At 48.2% G+C, this 16,418-nt stretch overlaps 1 protein-coding gene across 1 annotated transcript in view; it reads right to left on the bottom strand.

The window, feature by feature from the left end:
* Nucleotides 1-48: 48 nt before the first annotated feature.
* The window catches only part of PMFBP1 (polyamine modulated factor 1 binding protein 1), a 71,024-nt gene continuing 54,654 nt past the window's right edge, over nt 49-16,418 (bottom strand). Inside the window, 14 exon segments of the mRNA XM_082370021.1 lie at nt 49-3,867; nt 3,871-3,920; nt 3,923-3,952; nt 4,377-4,615; nt 6,802-6,876; nt 7,379-7,482; nt 8,303-8,470; nt 8,776-8,943; nt 9,501-9,665; nt 11,737-11,874; nt 12,140-12,307; nt 13,016-13,169; nt 13,334-13,523; nt 15,940-16,180. Of these exon segments, the coding sequence (XP_082226147.1) occupies nt 3,715-3,867; nt 3,871-3,920; nt 3,923-3,952; nt 4,377-4,615; nt 6,802-6,876; nt 7,379-7,482; nt 8,303-8,470; nt 8,776-8,943; nt 9,501-9,665; nt 11,737-11,874; nt 12,140-12,307; nt 13,016-13,169; nt 13,334-13,523; nt 15,940-16,180 (2,043 nt within the window). The 3' untranslated portion in view covers nt 49-3,714.

A 16,418-nucleotide genomic window follows, 5' to 3' on the forward strand; every position in this document is an offset into this window, starting at 1 on the left:
CTAGAGAACAGGCAGAACGCTGACTTTCCTTGGATGGATCCTTCTAGAACCTTAGCTCGCCCTTATTTCTGTTCTCTAGGCAGTGCCTCTTAGAGGAGGGGTTGATGGGGTGGGACTCAGCTGACAGGGAAGGAGAATGGCCCGGGGCACCAGCACCTGGCAGGGCTGGGGCAAGGCTGGCCACAGTGGCCGGGAAGTGGGAGGAAGGTGAGCAGCCGTGCACCCTCTGTCCTTTCCCGTGGGCGGGTTGGCTGCTCTGTTGCTCAGAATGGCCCAAGTTTCTACCATTATGTGTTGTGTATTGATGGAAAATAGTGTTAAATGTTGCTTATTGGTTTTCACGTAAAAGATGAGCCTTGCACTAGAATCACTAGTCTCTTCTGTTGTTAAGCAGCCTCAACAGTCCGCTGAGGCGACGTCTTGGGCACCTCTGGTACTTACTTAGTGACTCCCTAGGGCTGGGCTTCTGCCAGGTGTGCTGGGTGGGAGGTCCTGTGTTGGGGCTGAGAGCCCAATAGGCTTGGGGCTCAGAAGCACCTGCATACTGGGCCAGGGCTCAGCGTGAGCTCCTTGGTGCCCGGCTCACGCCACTGTCAGTTCCACTCTTGTTTCTCACTCTGTTCCTGGGATTTGAATTTCTGTCTGTTATAAATCAATACAAGTTAAATTAAAGCCAATTTTATGGGTAGGTTTGGAAGCCAGGCTTTGGCAGCCAGCATCAGCTTCCACCTCTACTTCCATTCTTTTTACCTCTAACCGCCTTTCCTGGGAATGCACGTAGAAGCTGACTTTCACAGCTCTGGAGTGAAGAGAGGGCTTCCAGCTGCTGGCCTGGGAAGGCTTCTAATCTTGGCCCTGGGTTGAAGGGCTAGGAGAAGGTGTCTACCCGCCCTGCGGAGAGATGTAAGCTGGGTATGTGATCTATTTACAGACTTGGGCTCAGGATGCAACAAAACAGGAAGAAGATTGAGGTTCCAGTTGATGCCTTTACTACTAACAGGCTGTGACCTTGGTCACAAACTCACCTTCAGGTTCCTTAGGTAAGAAAAATGAGGCCAGAGAGGTTTTGAAAAATCTTATTTTAAAGTAAGGAACGCCTAGTGAGGCACATGTGGCATACACACACAGATGCCACAAGATAAGTGGGGAGGCTCCCCGCCCCCAGCAGCTGTACCCGAATCTGTTTTGGCTTCTGGACTTCTGCCCAAGAATCTGTTTGCACTTCTGTCTCCAATGCTTTCTTTTTAACTATGGACCCTTTCCATTCAGATCTACCTTCAAGTTCCTTCCAGCTTTAATATTATGATTTAATACTCCTCTGCTTTTCACCATCTCTTCCTCAGATGATAACTGATTCTTTTTCTAGAGGTACAAAAGCATTTCTTGGCAACGACCGGAAAGTGGATTCCTGAGACTGGTTTTCCGATTTGGTGTGAGAGAACAGTAAGGTTGTTGAACTGGACAGGGGTCCCCCACCTTGCTCTCAGCCATGTGCGTCTACCCTTTAATGCCTAGTTGAGAGGAGCAGGATACTTTAGACATCTTAGAAATATCAGCAGTTGAGGGGCTCAGGCTGAGATAGGGGGCTCATTCTGGGGACCCCAGGGCTAGCTTGCTGGGTCCTGCCTATGGCAGGAAGCTTCCTCCTCATATGGGCTGTGCAGAGGGGGCTCAAAGGCAAGTGTACGTGGCCACATGGTGGTTCTAGGGAGCTCCCCCTTCCCTTTAGTAAGGCGGCGGCTGGGGTTTGGTCTGGGTTCCTTTAGCTCAGGGGGAGAAGAATTACACTCCAGGTGGGTAGAAGAGGATCTGTCACAAAGGATTCTGCGGCCCCCAAGGTATCAGAATCTGAGTGACACCTTCCGACTGGGTGGCTGAAGCACTTTATTTATAATCCCCTCGGCTAAGTCCTAGCTTTATAATCGTTTCTTTTTTCTTTTTTGTTATGTTTTTAGCGTGGCTTTAGGTGCACAGCAAAACTGAGCAGGAGGTACAGAGATGTCTCCAGTACCTGCTTCCCCCGCCTCCGACCTGCACAGCCTCCCCACTATCAGCATCCCCCACCGCAGTGGCTCGATCGTTACAGCTGATGAACCTGCGCTGACACATCATTATCCCCTGAAGTCCGTAGTTTACATTAGGGGTCACCCTTGGTGTCTGTACATTCTATGGGTTGGGACAAATGTATCCACCATCATGGTTTCATACAGAGACCGTGTCTTTTTAATGTCAACTTTTAAAGAACTCACTTCTTTGGTTATTTCTTAAAGCATTAGAGGCAGGCAACATTCGGGCTCCCTGCCCTTTCTCCTACCTTGCTGCACTTCTCCAAGCCCTGCCCCTTCACTCAGTTGGGTCTCCTGCCTGTCTGGGCTTGCAAGGCCACACGGCTGGGTGATGTATTGACATGGTTCTGGTTCTGCTGCCCCTTTGCCCCATAGCTTGCTACCTGCTTTCCTCTGGTGTAATCACCCCATAGGAAGTGAAAGACAACTTTGGAAAAAGTACAACATTCAAAGTACCCAGATATTGTCCCTTTGGCCAACATATATGAAAACTTTTTGTAAATTAAAGAGGCAAAATGCCTTTTTAGTAGACTGTACTGGGGATTTTAATGACATTGAACTTTTGCTTGAATAAATGGGCCACAGGCTAGAACTAGAAGCCATTTCATTAGTACCAGACCCTTCAGTCTTTGTTTTCTCTAGAAGACATATCCTTATTCTAAACCAAATGAAGGAACACAGTCAAAAGAGCATAAAAAACCAGACACTGACCATCACAACAGAAACCACCAGACGTGCCCATCACTCCTGCCTCACACTGCATTTCCAGAATTTGTCCTTCCCAAGTCCTAGCAGGGGCATCCTATATAACACGTTGCTGCTATTAGCAGAACATTTTCTTGGCTTTTGTTTGGCTGGGGAGGGAGGCAAGATATTTAAGAATTGCTATCAACTAGTGGGTTTCTTCCTTCACTTTTCCTTTCCCCTCTTCCAGAAATGCAAGCTCTTTCATTTCTTTCTCTTACTTTACCTTTAGCTAGTTCTCTCAATTTTCTATAGACTAGAAATATAAATTCTAGACATGTACTTAGTTTAACAAAATCCAGCCACAATAAAATAGTTTAGCTGTCCTTGGAGTTTGTTATAATGGAATTTTACTTGTACTGAGCTGGCTGCGGAGAAAAATAAAATTGTTAAAAGAAGGAATATGGCAGCCAGGGAGAAAGCAGATGGCTATCTCTCCCTCCTGCCTTTGGAAAATGCATCATTTATTTCTCTTCCTCTCTTTTGGGTCTCAGGATTACTTTCCTTTTGGAGGTTTATAGATATTTCTTTTTCTTCTTAAATTCCAGACAGAGATGGAAGGAATAAAAAAGGAACTAATTATCTCTTGTTGGTTTAAAAACTAATCCAGATAATCCAGAAGCTTGCTTTGGGAACTACAGCTCCCCTATATACACGAAAGAGAACTATATGTTTTAGAATTTAGGGAAAATCGGGGTGAACACATTGCTGGGGACCTGAGGGGGCAGAATTGTCTGCAAGACGCCACGAGCTCACTGAGGCTGCTGTGCTCATGCCTTTATTTTAGAGTTTGGGCCTGGAGATGGTAGTATGGTTCCAAGGCTCACTCTGCCGCAGGAAGTAGACAAAACTCAATAAAACATTAGCATCTTGCAGAATAGGCTGGGACCTTGACATATTCCGGTTAGAGCTGATCCAAGTCAAGAGAGAGGAATAGGAACTCACTGTCCTCTGAAAAACATGCGTGGAAATGATGCTCAGGGCAAGGCGCTGATTCTAGCAATATGAGGAACCTGAGGGAACAGGGAGGAAATGACAATCTTGATTTGAGGAGAAATTAATGAAGTGATTCCTCAAGGACTAGTCTCGTGGCCAGGCAGCTCTGTTGCAGGTGACTTCTTCCCTTGGGGGTACCATGGAGTCTACAGGTGGCAGAAAAGGTAGCCTTGGACCCAGGCTGTACAGGAGACCAGGGCATTCTTGTGAGGTTTCCAAAACACATTAGAGGAGAAAAATGCCTATTCTGCCTGTTCCCTTCTTATCCTCACACCTCCCAAAAGGGACTGGGTCAGGGGAAGGGATAGGTCTGAGATAGGAGGCACTTGGGTATCATCAAAGATTCTTAAATCAGGATGAGCCTTAATTCATTTGCCTCCCCCTTTACAGAGGAGAAAACAATGATATCTGGTCCAGAATAGCTAAGCAAAAGATTTGTTTTTTTCCCCTATTTGAATTTCCAATCCAGTGATCTCTTCAAAATACGCTTTTTTTTTTTTTTTTTTTTGACCCGATGGACTAAGAAAGACAGCACCATAGTAAGTAGCAAAAGCCACATGGCGGACATACCTGAGCAGTGGGGCATCCCGACAGACTTGGTGATGTCCATTCTTTGGCTCACAGCTTGGGTTATCCCCCTCCAGCCCAAGGTGCCATACATTTTCCCCCTTGATGTGGGGTCTGTTTTGCTTGGGCATAGGGCTTTGGTATATACCCTTGAGGGCCCAGCTTTCAGCTTCTTCTCGTCTATTTCATTCTTTAGTTTCGTGTTTTCCTTTTGCAGATGGACCATTACATCGTGGAGGTGGCTGGGGAAGGAGAGGGAAGGACAGGTGGGTGTTTGGTCTGCTTCAGTTCCGTGGACGCCCAGCTCCTTCCGGAGCTGGCGCTCTCACGCATGTTCTGTGCGAATGGAGGCCTATGTGCATCCCCGGAAAGAAGCCCAGGCCTGGGGTTGGGGTGGACCCAGAATCAGCACTCCTGACCCACTGTGTCATGTCAGCTCTGGGCTAGTTTTCTTATCTGTTAGATGGAGACCATTGAGTCTGATCTGCCTTCTGGGGTTCATATAAAAATCCAGTTTGACAAATGATAGAAATTTGATTCAAAGAGCCAGAACAACTCTGATCACGTGTCCTCAGTTTCTCACAGCCATGCCTAGGAAACACTCACATCCAGTTCTGATGCCAAAGCCCAAGTTCTTTTGCCTCCCTTTGCTGAAAGGTTGAGAACACAGGGGATCCCGGCTCTGTTGAGAGCTTGGGCAAGTTACTTGTCCCCGTTTTATGGAAGAAATGGCAGCTCCAATGTAGGTGAGGGGAAAGGTAACTGAGCATACCTCCTGTGGCTCAATAAATGGCAACTGTTAATACTAACAGCCTTATTTCTCCAAACCAGTGTTGAGAGAAGTGAGTGACAGTGGGCTCTGGAACCAGGCTTCCCAAATTGGGATTCTGACTCTGCCACTTACTGGTCATGAGACCATGGGCAAATTATGTAGCCTGAGTTTTTCCCTTTCTTCATCCTTAAATGGGGATTATACGTGCACTGAACGTATGAGGTTTTATGAAGATTAAATAAGTTAACACATGTAAAGCACTTGAAACAGTGCTCCTCATGAGTAAGCAATAAATATTAGTTGAGCTCTTGTTATTATGATTAAAAGATGGTGTTCCTTCAAATAGGATCAAGCAAACTCAAGAATGAGTTCTTTGTGAAACAAACAAACAAAAAAAACAAAAATCTTTCCAGAACTTGGCACAATATAAGAAAAAGCCTGAAGTGCCCGGCTACGTTCAGATTCTGACAATTTCTCCTTTAGTTAAATCCTTTCAGAAAATGTTTCTGTCCTAGTGAAATATTTTATGATCTTTTCTAGAGGAAATCAAATAGAGAATTCATCCTCAACTGCTCCTCTGGGCGTATTCTTTGCCCTCTTGATCTGTATAAATCTGGCTGGCAGTGAAGACACCCCTTCCCTTGTAGCTCTTCACGTTGTTGCCACGCTCCTTGTGCCACTGGGTCTGGAGGTGGGGTCCTCGAATGCCCTCATCCCCTGGCTCTCTGCCACTCTCTCTGGTCCACTCCTGTCAGCATCCCTGATGCTTTCAGCATCCTGTACTTTTCATCCAAGACCTGGCCCCTCAGTTCCTTGACCTCCTTATTCCAGTGATCTTTTCCTCTCCTTCAACCCAGACACTTTCCTATGGTCCAAGCTCAGGACACAGCTTTCTAACGGGGGCTGCATGAATGGGTCCCAGGTGTGCTGCGATACCTCAGCCCTTGGAGCAGGGTTTGGCACAGCTGCTGGTTGGTCACCTTTACCATAAGCAACCCCATCCAAGACCCTCCCAGTGTGCCAAACAAATGTGGTCATTTTCTAAGTGTTCCCTGACAAAAGGTTGGGAAACACTGCCCTGGAGCTTGTCATTACCTGTTACCTCTGAAATCTCAGTTTTAGACATCCATACTTTTGCCTCTGTTCCCAAACTTCCAACACTCCTCCCATACCACACTCTATGCTGACCCAGCTTTGACCATGAGGGTGAACCAAGGCTGCAAGTAGATGGACCCAAATGACAACATGGGACAGAAGGACCCCACCAAACTTGACTGCTCACCTCATAGAGAGATGTTCCTTCTATGTTCTATGTCCCTTTGTTTGGAGAGCTCTCCGTTACCACAGCTTAGCCACTACCCTAACTAATACAATCTGCTTTTCAGTTCCTGTTTCCTTCTCAGCATTCTTTCTGACTTCTGAGAACTGTGGAAGGTGACAGTGGAGAGGGACATAGAGACTATTAACCCCCTGTTTTATCGTTGGTGAGGGGACTAAGGCCCAAAGAGGTCAAGTGGTACGCCCAAGGTCACACAGATGCAGATTCGGGACTCGGGGTCTTTCTCCACATATCCAGTGAAAAAGCCAGCCCTGGTTCCTGGCTGACTCCTCTCCCTGGGGCCCAAGCTCCAGCCAGGGGGGCGTGGGATGACTTACTCCTTTTCACCAGTCAGCTTGGTGATATATTTGACCTGTTCACAGAGCTTGTTTCCTAGTTTCTCATTGGCGATCCTGTAATAAAATTCACAGAAGAAAAGAGTTCCCCAGACCCCTGTGAGCAAGAGCATGGGTTGGCTGAAAAGGACATTGGGTGCTCTTGGCAAGGCCTCTTCTGGGCCCAGACCCCCCGCTCATCCCCCAGCCCCCAGAGCTAGAGCCCTCCTAGCAGCTGGCAGTTAAGAGGACTCTCTACACTCCCATGCAAAATCACTGTGATCCCAAGTGAGTTCAGGGGATCCAGGCGGTGAAGCCCGACACCAGGCTGGGAAGAGGAAATCTGACCCACGGGAGCATCCCTTCTGTCCGGAAGCTGCTCCATTTCCAAGTGGGCGGGGCTTTCTGAACCTGCCTGAAGGGTTGCGGCCCCTTCGTCTTATTCCCAACATTTGGGTGTGGGCTGAGAGTGGATCAGTTTCCCAGGAGGGCTGTGTGTGTGTGTGTATGACACTATTCTCTGGCACATGTGTGACTCCAGCCCTTGGAACCCTGCCTTACTGTTTCCTTCCTCACTTACTTCTGCTCTTTTGCCCATTGCTCCATGTTGGACATAATCTGATCATTCTCTCGGTGCAGCCTGCAGGTATCTTTGGGCGCAGACCGCTGGGGCAGGCAACAGGACTTTGGTACAAGAAGTAAATGAGATAGTAAGGGGTGGGAGCACAGGCCGTCACCTCCCTTCTCCCAAATCAGGTCTCCTCTCTTCCTGGGAGAAGAAACATTGACTCTGCTGTCCAACCCCGAGGCCAGAGTTGGAATTGCCATTGCAGGCCTCCACCTCCAGCAGTGCATTATCACAAAGGTGACATCTGTGAGCAGACACCACTTCTAGTAGAGACAAAGTAGGTTTGTACATTTATAATAATGATTTTCAGGCCAAAGGTAGCAAAGTGACTTATTCTAAAAAAAGCAATACGTTAAGCCTTTTTAAAAACAGATGAAAGAAAAAATATCTGGTGGAAAGGGAGGGCTTTTTTTCTAATTTGGGCAAAGGCCCTGTGGCCACCCCAAGGATATCCGGGAGCCTCCTGCTACAAACTTCACTGCTCAGAGAGCTGGGCATGCCCGAAGAGCTCTTAGCCGATTCTACTGCAGGGTAATTGAAAGTGTCAGGAGGGGCTCTGGAGGGTGACTGAGCAGTGGATTATCTAAGTCGGGGCTGCTGGGGTTCCTGACATGGAGATGGCACTCTCTTTCCTCTGGATTGGGACCTTTGTTCTGTTCAATATCTCTACCAACAAAGTCACGGGAAGATGGCTGGGTCGAGACAGCCGCTGTGGGCCTGGAACACCCAGACCCCGCTTTGCACTGAATAGAGGGGGGTGTCCTTTCCTTGCTCCCAGCCACCCACACCCCCACCAAAGGGTGCCTGTCATCCAGGCGGTCGTGGGATGTTCTGGGGGCACTGGGAGGAAGCGACTGGGGGTTGAGGAGTGCCCACCTCCCTCTCGTCCGCGAGGAGGTTCTCTCTCAGGGCGCGCATTTCCTCCTGGAACGCCCTGAGCTGCTCCTCTTTAGCGGCCAGCATCTTGAGGTCGCTCTGGTGCTGCTTCTGCCACTGCAGCACCTGGTTGCTCATGTCCTCCAGCTTTTTGTCGAAGGCCTGCACCTGCTCGGTAGCGCACAGTGAGGAGGGAGACCCCGGCTTGCCACCCTGACCCTGGAGGACCCACGACAAGGCGGGAGGGCGCTTTCTCTGGGAGGTTCATGAGGGAGTGTTTTATTTCCAGCGGCCAGCAGAGGGCGCCCCTTCTCTGATAGTTGCCGCCTTCCCGGAGCTACTAGAGCCCAGCAAAAGGGAGGGCACCTGTTAGCCGAAGGGAATGGCTCAGGGCGAAGTACACAGCTGTGGGGCAAGAAGAGACCTCGGGGCCCTGGGCAGGACAGCAGCCGGAGCCCCGGGCTGCTCCTCACCTCTAGCTCACTCTGCTGCTGGAAGCCCTGCAGTTTTTTTAACTCCACATTCAGCTTTTTCATCCTCTCCTCGTAAGCAATGACTTCCTCTTCCAGCTGAATCTTCCTGTCTTGGGCCTGTGTCAGACTTCGGTGAAGACTGTTTGTCTCTGAGGTCGAATGATTGAGCTTTGGTAAAGACAAAGGGTTGGGGGGAGAACGGCTGTCATTGCGCTTGGGCCTCTCTGCTGAGTCCTGAACGGAGAAGGGTTCCACCAGTCCCACAGCCCCTACTCTCTTCTGCCCAGGGTGGCACAGACACACCTGGTCCTGGTCACCTCGCCTAGTGTCCCAGGGAGGGGTGAGAAGTGACAGCGGTCAGTCTTCTGCATCTCCCCTGCCCCTCTCCCGTTTCCTCTCTTTCCAATGCTATGAGCTCATCAGCCAGGCATGATTAGCACAGGGATGGGGCATGAATTTCCCTGAAAAATCCAGGTCTTGGGAAAACCTTGCCCCTGGGTCACCCATGGGCAGAAAGACTTGTTAGATTTGGCCTCTATCCCTCTCTTCCCAAAGCCTCACTAAGGAGAAGCAGGCCTTCTCTGGACAGACATCCCAGCCGATGCAAGGGTTTGCAGGTGGCCTTGGTGACAGCCAGCCATGCAGGAAATCGACTCCTTCACCTTGCATGCTGCTGGGATAACTTGGATATTAAACAGCCCTGGAGATGAGAGGGTGTAGCCCACCTTCTCCAGGGCCTGCGTTAGGTCGTCTTGGCAGGAGGCTGACTTCCGGCATACCTCCTCATAGACTTCTTTACTGACCGTGGTCTGGAGGTATCGCTTCTCTTTCGCCGCAGCCTTGTCCAGCTGAATCTGCAGACTCGCCATGGTCTCCTGCTGAAGGGTTATCTTTAGGGAGGGGAACATCACTGTCAAGGCTCATGGCCACAGAGGCATTCTCTGTGTCCACAGAAGATGGACGAGCACCGGGCTCTCTCCTCTCTGCACGAACTACCCGCCCAGTAGCCTGTGACAGTGCCCACTTCCCCTCACTGTTGGAAGAGGAAGAGCTGCCTTTCCAGGCTCTTCTGCACCCCTCTCCCACACTTCCTTTCTAGATAGCATGTCCTCCCAATACAAGGAGTACTGGAAGTACTGGGCCATGATGTGTCAAATACACGAAAAGTCCCTTTCACAGACTCCGCAGCCTTTGATGCGTGCCAGCCAAGCATGGGTCCTACATTTGTAACTGGATGGTTTCTGTTAATAGTTAACTGTCTCATGGTTAGGGTTAGGGTTAGGATTAGTGTTAACCTGGAATCCAATTCTAGGTTAGGAAATATGATGCAACATTTCAATGGTGTGCATTATGCCTCAACTCCTGACATAATCCACTAGACTTGATGCACCATGAAAGCAGGACTGTGTGTGCTTTCTTCATTGCTGTATCCCCACTACCTGTAGCTCAGAGCATGGCATATAATAGGTGCTTACTAAATATACTAAATGATTTATTTGGACTGAATGAAATAGTGCATTGGGCAATACTAGGGATGAATTGGACATATAGTTCTGACAGAGTGTGTTTAAAATTGAAATATGGACTAATGATGAAAGGAAATGCAGTTTAGAATGCAAAACTAAGCCTCTCTCTAACGGCTGTTTCCATTGATTCAAAAAGTCTGTTATATGTGGGGCATGCTTTTAAAAAATTGAACATGCTTACACACACACAAACTCCTCCAGCCTCTGGATTCCCATCAAAGGAATTCTGAAATTAGTGCTGCTAGTTGCACATTTACATAACTACCTTTCTTTTGGCAAATGTGATAACAGGCCTATATTAAATACTTAGGCAGTATTCCTTATATTGAAAGCAGTTCCTTGGGGATTTGAGTGATTCGGACCTCAACTCTGGATCACACTAGAGGAGAGATTTATATCTCTGAGTGACAAAACTCCAGAAACATCAGTGCCTCAGACCTCTGCTGTTTAATATGGCAGCCACTAGGCACATGAGACTACTTACATTTCAATAAAACTAAAATTAAACTTATAAATTCAGTTCCTTAGTCATACTAAGCCATATTTCGAGCACTCAGTAGCCATATGTGGCTAGTGCATATAGTATCAGGTAACTCTAATTTAGAACTTTTCCATCATCACAGAGAGTTCTATTGTGTAGTGCTATTCTTACACTTAGAATGATCATAGTATTTTAAGATGAACTCTTTATTATGAAGGAATCAGAGCTGCTTGGTCTCTCATTTATAATTCAAGAGACTACCTAATCAAGATGCTGTATTTTTTTCTTGTCCATCCAGAAAGATGGAATGGACTCATTTGGGGCAAGTATTGCCATTCATGATGAAGGGAAAAGAGGTTTGGTGTAAGAGCCAGATGATCCAGGTTCAAATACTGCTCCGTCCCATCACTTACCAATTAGTCAGCCTGAGCCTCAGCCTTTCTCTCCTCTGTAAACCAGCAGATGGAAGGGATGCCAAGGACTTAAGCAGACAGTCAATAAATGATAACTGAATGTGAGCACAGTGCCTCACATACATTAGATGCCATTTACTCCTTTTGTCTTTATTCGTGTAATGAAATATAACCATGTCCCCTTTCATCCCATTTTTGTGCTTTGGGACTATTTTTGGAAGTGTTCCCTAGCAAATTGCCCCAAACAATGGGCTCACTCAACTCTGGTCTAAAATGCAACTCTGGAAGACTTGATGCCAAAGCCCAGATGGTTTGGGGCTCCACCAGATATTAAATAAGACCTTACACATGCGCAAGAAATACGTCTCGGCCAGCAAGTGGGTGGCACTTCAGGAGGGAAGTGGGGGCTCTGGTGCCCCAGAATGCACATGGGCTGGGCAGTTAGTGGCATTTCTGTGATGGAGGAGAGCTAGGTGCCAACTTCAGGTCAAGGGTCAGAGGGTTCAAATTTCTCACCCCCTTGGGGTTTCTGTCTACGCACCTTACGAGTCAGCTCCTGGTTGATTTGCTGGGTGCTGTTTTGTTTGCAGAGAGAGGAATCCAGTTGTGCAGAACATTGCTTTAACTGCGATTTGAGATTATCATTTTCCTCCTCCAACTTTCTCAAATTCTCCTTTGACTGCTCCCCGATTAAGGAAACAAAGCCCAGAACGGAGGTGTTACCTCAGACTCCTGCAGAAGCCCCTCCTTCTGCCCTCACGCCCAGCTCCACTTTGCACCCCGTGTATCTCAGGCCTTCTCTCCCCTCCTCACTTGTCTTTCTCACCATCCCTGCCTTCTCTCCTGAAGTCTGAGCACCCTCAGCCTCTGTATCCCACCAGGCCCAGCTGGGCTCAGGTCTGGCCCTGGATTCTTAATCCCGAGGCTTCCCAGATTCTCCTCACCATCTTTTCTTTCTTTTTTTCTTCCTGTCGGAATATCTCGAGCTCTTGCTCCAGTAGCTTCTCCCGCTCTTTACTCTTTTTCAACTGCTCCCGTTTCTCCTCCAGCAGCCTGGTTTCCTCCTGGAGCTGTTCTTCTAGACTGCATTTGGAGGAGGCTTGCTTCCTGTTCTGAGAAAACAAGCACGGGGCTGAAAGTCAGGCACCATATTTTTGGGGAGAGAAACCCCAGCCCAGACAATTGTGCACAGGGATGGCTGAAATAAATATGAGGACAACTCCTTGGTTATTTAGCGTGTTTAATAAAAAAGTTTCCTCTTAGGTTCAGCAACAGTTTTTCTTTGTTCAATTAGAAATACCAACTTATTTTATTTATAGATCCAGGTCCCACTTACTTACCAAGTCTTTCCACATAAAATACTCTTTGAATAAATTTTAAAAAATCTTAGAAAAGCACAAAAAGAATAATTCAAAGTTAAAAAACTTTAAATCGACAGAGAAGGATAGCTTTTGAGTCCGAGAAAAAGAAATAATACTGTCCTTTGACTGTTTTTAAGCTTAGCCCCTGAAAATGCTTATTATTGGTCGTGGGAACTGGAGCTGACTGGCTGGCTTAGCATTCTAAAACAACTTCTGGACGAGTAGTTTGCAATGGATTGGTGGTGGCATCTTCCCAAATAAAGAGCAATGCAATTTTTTTTTTTTGACCATACCGCTTGGCTTGTGGGATCTTAGCTCCCCAGCCAGGGATTGACCCAGACCCTTTGCAGTGAGAGCTCGGAGTCCTAACCACTGAACAGCCAGGGAATTCCCAAGAGCAATGCATTTAATCTGAGACAGAGCAAATGCTTGAGCTGGCTGCCTCCTTGCCCTCCATACCTGGTGTTGAATGTGATTTATACGATCTAGCAGGTCATTCAGTTTTACATCCTGCTCAGTCACTGTCTTCTGAAGCTGCCTCTTTTCCTTCTCTGAAATTTCAAGTTTTCTCGAGAACTCAGATAATTCTGATGTCAGCTCCTCTATCCGCTTCCTAAAGCAAAATGGCAAAAACAGGTGGATGGACTTCAGGGTCCATGTTGGTGGACTGTGGGCTGGCTGCCTGGGGCTCGCTACCCAACTCCTGGGCAGCAGCCCACAGGGTCCCAACTGGCTTACGAGGGACAGAGCCTCTGTCTGGAGGGGAACCTGTGGTACCTGCTGGGTGCGAGTTCCTCCTCAGTCATTAGGGAATCCTTCTGCAGCTTCTGAAGTTCTCTCTGGAGCTCCTGGATGGTCTCTGCCTTCTGCTTCTCCAGGCAAATGCAGCTTTGCAGTTTCCTATGGCAATCCTCCAGGTTACCCTTTGCCAGAATGGCCTCTTCTTTATATTGGGCTGCTTGCTGAGCTGCAGAAGACAGGAGATAACCCAGGGCATGTGCATGTGTGGAGGGAGTATGTGTGAAGATCGGACTCTCAAATGAGACCAGTTAAAAAGTCTGTTCCTTGGGGCTTCCCTGCTGGTGCAGTGGTTAAGAATCTGTCTGCCAATGTAGGGGACATGGGTTCGAGCCCTGGTCCAGGAAGATCCCACATGCCACGGAGCAACTAAGCCCGTGTGCCACAACTACTGAGCCTGAGCTCTAGAGCCTGCGAGCCACAACTACTGAGCCTGCGTGCCACAACTACTGAGCCCGCGTGCCACAACTACTGAAGCCCGTGCTCCTAGAGCCCGTGCTCCACAACAAGAGAAACCACCGCAATGAGAAGCCCGCGCACCACAATGAAGAGTAGCCCCCGCTCGCCACAACTAGAGAAAGCCCGTGCGCAGCAACAAAGACCCAACGCAGCCAAAAAAAACAAAAGTCTGTTCCTTCATTCTGTGACTTACTTCAATTTCCAATCTGTCCTCATCTCTCTCTACTTCATTATCATTCCTAAGGAGCTCTGATAAATTATCTGTCTTCAACTACCCACCAGCCGTGAACTCCTTCTTGACTAAAATTAAACAAATAGGTCGAAATTGCTTGGTATCTCTTCTGCGACTCATCCTGTCATTGAGGACAAATCCTGACCCTCATGGAGTTTAGAGTCTAGTAAGGGAGCTGTAATTGGTTCACCTGACGTAGAGAACACAGTAATGTTAAACTCACACTGACTGTGAACTCAGGAAGCAAGACCAAAGCGGGTAAGTACCGTTGGAGATGGACTTATGAAGGAACAGAGGCTGAGCTGGGCCTTAGAAGAAGGAGGAGAAAGGGAATTCTCGGGTGGGGGGCACAGTGAAGGGAATGGGGAGGGCATGTGGGAAGATGATGGGAAGATATCGCTTAACTGGAAAGGAAAGTGGGAAGGAATGGTGAGAGAATTGAGGAAGTGTATGGACTAGAGGGGGTTTTGGAGGACGTTGAAAGCCTGAGAGAAATGTTTAGACATGATTTAGTGGGTTCTTGAGCAGGGACCTGCCATAAAGGAAAGAGTGCTTTAGGAAAATTGGAATGGCTTAGAATGGAGAAAGACTTCTGACAATATCCTTTTAGCCCACGTCCTTGCCTCCACTGGGTATGAAGGAGTAAGCTGCTTACTGGGGTTTCTCTACACCAAATATCTCCCCACTTCCTGTAGTTTCTCCTATCATTTCTACTTAAATATCACTTTTCTCTCCGTTTTTTTCAGCCTGTGATACTGGAAGAAAGATGGTGTCACTACGGAAATAATTATACACCTGGAAGAAGGGAGGAGGATTTTTTTAATAGGGAAGAGAGTAGGTTCAGCTTTGGGAATGTTGGGTTAGTGGGGAAGGTGGGTTGGTCAGGTGGAGCTAGTCTCTAAAGACAAGACTGACCAGATGCCAAAGTCAGGGCTGGGGCTCTAGGCATTGGAGTCACCTGCAGAGAAATGCAGCTACAAGGAGCAGAGGCGCTCATCAAGGAATGAGTGTAGAGGGAGAGGAGAGGGCAGAGTCTAAGAGATGGGTGACCACTGTCAGGGAAGGAGGGAAAAGAGGAAACAGTGGTGAGATCTATGGAAGAACAAGGGACCTGTTGTGTCTCCAAATCTAATAAACAACCGTTGAGGTGTGGGGGACCAACAGTGTGGACACCCAGAGAGTTAGAGGAGGGCGAGGAAGGAAGACGTGCTTTGGACCTTCTTTTTTTTCCAAATTGATACATCACTCACATAACATAAAATTTATCCTTTTAAAGTGTACAGTACAGTGGTTTCTGGTAGACTCACAAAGTTGTGCAGCCATCAACATCTAATTCCAGGACATTTTTATCACTCAAAGGCAACCCCATTTCCAAGGCAAGAAGTCACTGGTGACCTCTGAGAAAGCACTTTTGGCAGAGGAGCAAGGACACAACCCACACTGCAAGCGAATGTGTGTGGAGACCAAAAAAGGAGAGTGTTAAAAACCAGGGAAGGAAGAAGTGAACGGTGTGACAAAGGTCCCAGAGACGGTGGAGAGGAATGTGGTGCAAAGGAGCAAGGTACAGAGCCCTGTGCTCTCCGTGGTGAGGAAATGAGAGGACCTTCAGCTGAGGCTGCCGAGAAAACGGTGGGCGTGTGAGAGCAGCGGTCCGCCTTCCCAACCTGAGCACCTGCTGTGTGATGGGGGCTTCAGAGAGAAGGTAAGGTAAGGTTGGGGTGAGGGAAGGAGCTTAGAGGGTGGTCCTAACTGCTGTGAGATGAGATGAGATCATGAGGAGATCGGAGTGAGAAAGTGGTGAGGGAGAGGGACACGGCCATTTGGGGAAAGGAGGGAGCTGCTCTGGCCCCGTGGGTTGGAGTGTGTGGGGACAGTGCTTGCCCGGGGGCCTCACCAGCCAGCCTGTGCTGCTGTTTGGCATCTTCGAGACAGTCCTTCAGCTTCTTGATCTCAGCTCCCAGGTGCCCATACTCAGCCTTGCACTTATCCTGTCTCTCCTCCTGGATGGAAATTTCGAGTTGACTTGTCATGCATTGCTGCTTCTCCAACTCCATCTCCTTTTTTATGAGGGTGTTCTTAACCTGCGCCAGGTCCTTCTCTAGCTCGTGCAGCATTTCATCTTTCTCCTGGAGGACCTGAGGAAAGCAAAGTGTTAATGCTGATAGAGGCCTGAGCGGCGGCAGGGCAAAGTCAGTTAGAGATTGTCTTGAGCCCTCTTCCAGCCACCATCTTCTCTTGCCTGGATGTTGCAATAGCCTCCACCTGGGCTCCCTGCCTCCCTGCCTCCCTGTAGCAGTCAGAGATGGGCTTTTACAAATGCGAGTCAGATCTTGTTATGCCTCTGTTCAAAACCTCCACTGGGTCCATCTCACT

Source organism: Balaenoptera borealis, assembly GCF_965194805.1.
Source record: "Balaenoptera borealis genome assembly, chromosome: 19".
Lineage (NCBI taxonomy): Eukaryota > Metazoa > Chordata > Mammalia > Artiodactyla > Balaenopteridae > Balaenoptera > Balaenoptera borealis.